At 44.0% G+C, this 7,171-nt stretch overlaps 1 protein-coding gene across 1 annotated transcript; it reads right to left on the bottom strand.

Annotated features, from left to right (window-relative positions):
• Nucleotides 1–209: 209 nt before the first annotated feature.
• Nucleotides 210–1,886, bottom strand: LOC133899576 (protein DETOXIFICATION 49-like). Its single transcript, XM_062340570.1, has one exon. It carries the CDS (start codon nucleotides 1,788–1,790, stop codon nucleotides 210–212), a length of 1,581 nt encoding a protein of 526 aa, XP_062196554.1. The 5' UTR covers nucleotides 1,791–1,886.
• Between the last annotated feature and the right edge of the window lie 5,285 nt (nucleotides 1,887–7,171).

The following is a 7,171-nucleotide window of genomic DNA, read 5'->3' as shown; positions in this document are numbered from 1 at the left end:
TGCGTGCACGCTCTTTTTAGCATCTTTGCCGGAAAATTTCTCATTTCTTCAATTCATAATTCGAAGAGGAAAAAATAGGTAGGAAGGATGCAATAATGCATCCAATATCCATCGTTCCAAATGCTTACAAAAATACCACTGGACGTTCAAAGAGCAAAAGTAAAAAAATGAAACAAGAAAAATCAAGAAGGAAGAATACTCCGTGACGATCAATTTAGCACGGTCACCACGAGCATGCCGTTGTCCGCCTTTACTTTGGCCGCGTCTGCATGCCCGCTTTTGACGTCATCATCTGGCTCGGCGACGACAGCGCCGGTCAGCTTGCGCGCGCGGACGGCCTGCTCGGCCCAGTCCGTGCGCTGCACGGCGTACAGCATCAGCGCCGCGCACACCAGCTGCGCGGCGAGCATGCCGACCCACATGCCGGGGAAGTCGAGCCGCGCGGGCCCGAAAGCCAGCGCGAGCGCGGCCGGCATACCGACGCCGTAGAAGGACGCGACGTTAATCCTCGCCGCCTTCTCCGGCCGCGCGCTGCCGCGCAGCACGCCGCATCCGGCCGTCTGCGGGCAGTTGCCCAGCTCGGCCGCGCCGAGTATGGGCAGCGCCGCCGACGCAAATCGCAGGATGGTGGCGTCGGTGGTGAACATCCGAGCCCACACCCCTCTGACGGACGACGCGAACGCGCACGCCACAAGGCCGAGCGCGGCACCGCAGGCGAGCCCGACACGAGCCGCGTGACGCGCGCGCTCCGGCCGCCCCGCGCCGAGCTCGTGCCCGACGCGCGTTGACACGGCGCAGCTGAGGGAGTGCGGGAAGATGTACAACAGAGACGTGGTCTGTATCAATATCCCCATCGCAGCCACCGCCGCCTTCGGGTCGGCGAGCACGCCGCACAGCAGCACCATGATCTCGTACCACCACCATTCCAAGCACACCGACATGCAGCTGTGCAGGGAGAGCCTCGCCAAGCACCCCCACTCCACGTCACCCTCCTCGGCCGGTGTCGAACACGCGCTGGCTTTGCCATTGCCGTCATTGCCATGCATTAGTCCGGATAGGTAGACGTAAACCACAACGAACAGCAGGAAGTTCAGGTTGGTGCTAACGGCGCCGAGCGCGACGCCGCGGATCCCTAGGCGGAGGCTTTGCACGAGGAGGCAGTTGATGGGGACGTGGAGCAAGAACGCCGCGCCGGCGGCGTACGTGAGCGGGAGCGTGATGGACTGCGCGCGGAGGTACACGCGGAGCGGGTGGAGGAAAGACTGCACGACGAGGTCCGGGAGCGAGCACAGGATGAAGTCGTACGCGGCGGCGGCAATGACGGGGTCCTGGCCGGTGGCGACGAGTACGCGGTGCATGGCGAACCAGAGCAGGCTTATAGGAATGGACGCGGCCAGGAGCAGCATGACAGTGCGGCGGAGCGCGGCGGTGAGGACGGACGTGCGACCGGCGCCGAACGCCTGGCCGCACACGGGGTCCATGCCTGCGGCGAGGCCGGAAAGCACGGAGTACCCGGTGATGTTGGCGAATCCGAGCGCGAGGGAGCCGCCGGCGAGGGGCAGCCGGCCGAGCCGGCCGAGGAAGACCATGGACACGAGGGAGCGCATGTACATGAGCAGCCCCGCACCGACCATCGGCGCGGCGAGGCGCACGATGGACGCCACCTCGGCGACCGCGCCGCCTTCTCCGCGCCGCGCCGGCCTCAGGCGGTCACCCAGCGCGGGGCAGGCCTTGGTTGGCGGGAGCAGGGCCTCGTGGTGGCATTGTATCGGCTCAGAGAAATTGCACATTGCAATGCGATCCGTGTATAGCTTTTGCTGTTTTGGGCAATGTGCTAACGTTTGTTCGCGCTGTGATGTTTTGGTGATGCGAAATGCTGAAGGGTGTTAGGGAGTGATGGAGAGGATGGTTATGGCTTTGGACGTATATATATAACAGTTGTGATGACATCTGTCTGAAATTTTTTCTAGTTGGGATCCACAAGATTTATTTCTTTTTTAAAATACTGACTTTTGAAAAATCCTTCTTGAATTAAAGTATTTATTGCTGGAGAAGTTAAAATACGTGTATCTAATCAGAAATTAATTATACGAGATCCAATCCTATGCTTTATGCTAGCCTTAACTTATCATTGCGCCTCATCTCTATTGTCACCGACCTTAGCTTAACTTGTGGATTGAACTCTAAATCAAGTACGACTCTCTACCTAATTCGCTATCATCACCGGAGAAGAACTGGGCACTAATCTTAAAGCAACAAAATCAAAAGGTGAAAATTTTTGAGTTATTTGCTATATCTTTTTCATTTGAGTGATGTATATATTTTCTTTGTAAGAATGGTAAGACAAGACATACTAGAGGAAGTAGGTGCTCTAACGGTGTATCATGTTGTAATTGTTTGGGGGTCTGCTGCTTTCAAACCAACTCGGTTGTAAGGCTCCGCTCAGCTTTCCCATTTATCAGTTCATGAAATGATATAGGACATAGTTCTCATGCATTACTTGAAAAAGGTTATCAACATTTATTAATTCCGAAAAAGACACCAAAGTCTAAAAAAAATACTCCCTCCGTTCAATAACGTAAGATATATTTTGTTTTGAAAAAGTCAAACTCTATAGTTTTGATCAACAATTAGTTAAATTATATCACTAACTCGGAATAGGTTATTATAGACGGATTTTAAACCATATCACAGATGATTATACGTTCCGTCTCTGCAATGTCTGTGATATCGATATTATTACGGATGATATTTGTTTAAACACGTCTATGTGTTAGTTGTCACAGACGGATTTTTATAAAAAAAAAAATCATATGTGTCTCCCTTTCCCATACAAGCAATTTTCTTTCTGGCTGCGCAATCATGTCTGTGTTAGTTGTCACAGATAAATTTTTATAAAAAAAACTATGTGTCTCTCTTTCTCCTCTAGAAGTAAATTTGCTTATTAACTGCGTAGCCAGGAAGCAAATTTGCTTATAGGGAAAGAGAGACACATATACACACTTTATGATTCATAAATTAAATACATTGATACATTGTTCAGAACATCAATCATACATTTTTCAGAAAATAAAATACAGATATTTACATATCACAAAAGTTAAAACATTCTCAGAACACATAAACCTAGCTACATATACATCATTTTTGGTCGATCGACGCCGATTCTAAAAAGATGAAATGATTGATATCATGACGATGTCGTCTTCCAAAAAGACGAAAAGTGATGGACAAAATTGAATCGATCGATGCCGTCTTTTAAAAATATGAGATAATAGACATCATCTCAGACTCTTGAGTTTTAGCATAATGTCAATCCAAGAATAATCTTCGACTAGCAGCTCACAGTCATCTGGATCTGACTGCACCTTGATGATCTTACGCATCAGCCAAAACCAGAATACGTGAAAATGCATCTAGGCTTATATGTGGGTTTTGGATAATTGATGATAAACGATTAAGAGACTAATGAGTTTATTAAAGTTATAAATAAGTTTTAGTCCCATCAAATAAGTTAAATGATGTTGGTGTCCCTAAAAATAAAATAAAAGCGGTATGTAGTCACTCAATAGATTTAAGTTGATTTTATTTTCGAATTTGAGTATATGTATGTCGTTTTATTAAGAGGGATGTGTATAGATTGATCTAAAGATGTCTCAGTGCTCAAAGTACCCTATCTAAACAAAAAAGAGAGACACAAATCACTCCATGTACACCGAAAAGTTAAATATCTTAGTCTGGACCTAGAGTTTCTGGTGTGTTAGCCAGATTCTCCAAGTCCAGCTCTAGCTAGGGTGCTCTATTAGTTTTTATTATTTTACCCGGAGTCTTCGAGTTATGTCAGTCATCCGGACCCTCCGAGTTCGGTTCCAGACAGGGCTCTTGGTTACGTATTTAAGTGCCAACTCGGAGTCTCCGGGTATAACTCGGATACTCCGAGTTAGTAAAAAATCACTGCAACGGCTAGTTTTTTTAGGGAGAGTATATATACCCCTTCACCCTCTTCTTTAACATGCTTCTGTTGCTGAATCAACTCGAGACAAACATATTCATAGGCATTTAATAGCTCTCATAACTCATCTAGTGCATCAAATCTTGTAAGATTTTGAGAGTTGTATTGGGAAAGTGAGATTGAGTACTAGTGAGCATAAATTCATCCTTTGAGCACTTAAGTTCGTCATCAAGTCATCGATTCGTGTTCGTTACTCTTAGAGCTTGGAACTCCTAGATGGTTAGGTATCACTCGGAGAGTATCCAAGCTTGTAGAGTGCCTAGAAAATTTGTGAAGGTCATCTTCGCCTCCACAAGGGAAGATAAAGCTTTGAGTAAGCATAAGCTCTATCTTTATGGTCGCTTGGTGAGGATCAGGGTTGAAAAATATCCGGCTCTTTATGAGCACCTCAACGGAGCGTAGGATCGTTTGATCTGAACTTCGGAAAACAAATTCTTGTCCCCTTTACTTTTTTGCATACTTTCTCGTTCTAGTTGATCTTTGGGGCAATTTGTCTGATATATTTGTTTGCAAGTTTGTAGTGCAGGTAGTTGGTGAAAATATCTTTAAGCTTACTTTGAAACCTGTGGTAACCCTTATATTCAATTATACTTGTTTAGGTGTTTTTAGTTTTTTATTTACTATTCAATCCGGACTATCCGGGTTGAGCTCAGGACCTCCGGACCCTGAAGTTTCTAAATTGACCTAGAATATCCAGAATCTGTAATCTGTTGTGAAGTTTTAATTTTTAGCAAACACCTATTCATCACCCTCTCTAGGTGATATCACGTACATTCAATACGTTGTTGCCAAACTGTCAGCCATAGTTCAGCAAGAAAGGAGTATTCAAGTATGTCTTGTAGTTGACGAAAATGTCTCTATTTTGACAAATAGTAATGAAGAACGCGGTTGATGAACAACAGCGAAGAAGGTGAACTCCACCGGGCCGAAGTCGACGACAAGCATCTGCACTGTGGAAGCTTTCATAGGGACAACCTCATCTTACTACCTCCTGATTGCCGTGAATTGCGCCATTGTAGATCTACGATGGAAAAAAATGTTTTACCATGAGTTGCATAGATTGAAGTAATAAAATTTTTGATGTAGTGAAAGGAACCACATGATACCCATCTTGGTGCAATGAAAGGGATTTAACCCCTGGTGAGATCTAGCTTTTCCGACACAAATGACGAGTGAGGACGTGGAACACTCCTCACTTCTCAATGCAGTGGAACACTTGGATATGACGAGTGAAGAAGAAGAGCACTCCTTATCACTTTATACTGAGGAGAGGGGAGAGGTTGTGTGTGTAAAGCTAAAAGAGTTTTGGGAGATGAGTAGTTCGTGTGTGTTGGAAGGGAAAAGAGCTAGAGGAGATGAGCGATTAAATTTGAAAACATTCGCGGGTCTTTAAGTATAGACGGGTGTTTATAAAATTCATCTGTGTCTACCGACTAGACACAGACAGATATTAAAAAAAATTATCTGTGATGATATTACAGACATATTTTTTTTAAAAGACGTCTATATCTGTATAATAGAAACAAACAAATTTATAAAAAAATTCTATAAGTTCAATCACATCTAGATACATAGCTTGTTATAGACCCGTCTATCTTAGTAATCATCTGAGGATATTTAGTCTGTGATGGCTACTAAAAGCCGTCTATAACATACCATCTACTTTTAATAATTTTGTGGTAGTGTATGGATGTTAGTATATAAAATTTATTTCAATAGATTTGTATTTTAAAGTACTTTTAATATGATGTTGATTTTATAGCAATTAATAATATAATAGGAGTATAAGGAAAATTAACCATCAAAATTTATTTTGATGATTTTTTAAAAATAAAATACGTTTTACTTTCACGGAGGGAGTAGTTTCCAATCTTATATGGCATTGTCGTCACTTGCTGTGTATGGTTCACTGTTAACATAGCATATCAGTACCATGATGTGTTGGACTTTCGGTGACGTGGATTATTTACTCGGAATAAGCACTGGGCTTTCTCGCCACATGAATGTGTAATAACAAAACAATTTACTACATAATTATCCAATTCTCCCCATGAAAGTCCCTCCAAATTCTCACGGAAATCCTCCATCTACAGACAAGACATCATGAACCAAACAAGCTCTGAGGCCATCCGAACTAAGATAAGACCAGAGAGAGGTACGTGGAGGACTGGAGGCAACTAGGCAAGCCCAACCTTGCGCTCCTTAGCAGCACCAAAAAGAAATTTGTTTGAGACCCTGAAGCAAACATCTTTGGTTCTCGCTAGCAATTTCAGAATCTGCACAAGCAACTTTGTTGTGTCCAGCATAGAGATACTCTCAAACAGGAAACGTGATGATAAGTGGAATTGGGATCAAACGAAAGATCATGCTGCAGCGAGCGAACACGCTGGGATCGATCACATCATTTTGGGTGTGACTGGTGACGGGAAACGAACGCGATGCCATTATGACGAACTTTACTTTTCCTAAAGCACAGGCTCCTTTCCTTGCACAGTGTTTTCAACACTGCTTTTCAAGTACACATGTTTGCCGATATATTTGTCATTTGGATTTTATTTTTATTTTTAAGTTCCGTGATAGCAATGCACACCGAACATAAAAAAAAACACTTGTCATGCATAACAAATATGGCTTTATGCAGAGATTGAACACCTCCTAAATATGGACTGGTTTGGGATGTGCTATGCTAACAGTGTGCATGGCACTATGCCGACTATGAACCACAAATGTTTTTCTTCTTCTAGAACACTCGGAACTGTGTGATTTGGATAGTGGACTTAAATTGTGCTAGCGATGTTCATGTTTCCCTGGGACTGAGCGCTTGCTCGGTCAGTAGATGGTGCCATCGACCACCACGTCCGTCTAGGCTCGAATCCGGATGCCACCTCATTCATAAGTGAACACAAGAGCTCCTGATATTATTTTTTATAAAAAATGTTCATGCTTCTCGTATGTGCAATTTTTAAAAGATTTTACGATGTTAAGGTTGACCGCACCTCGTATTAGATTTGTAAATTATCTGACCGATCATATCATGCAATACTCGAGAGAGATCTTACCAAATCTATATAAATTATTGCATGATAAGCACCGACGTTTGACCAGTATATATACCATCTGGAAGCTCTAGTCGAGTTAACTTAACACTTACTCCATCCG

The sequence above is a fragment of the Phragmites australis genome, chromosome 18, assembly GCF_958298935.1.
Source record: "Phragmites australis chromosome 18, lpPhrAust1.1, whole genome shotgun sequence".
NCBI lineage: Eukaryota > Viridiplantae > Streptophyta > Magnoliopsida > Poales > Poaceae > Phragmites > Phragmites australis.
The sequence above is the reverse complement of the archived record's forward strand: the minus strand, read 5'-3'. Positions and strand labels throughout refer to the sequence as shown.

Coding starts and splice junctions, on each gene's coding strand:
- LOC133899576 (XM_062340570.1), bottom strand. CDS start 1,790: ATGTGCAATTTCTCTGAGCCGATACAATGCCACCACGAGGCCCTGCTC.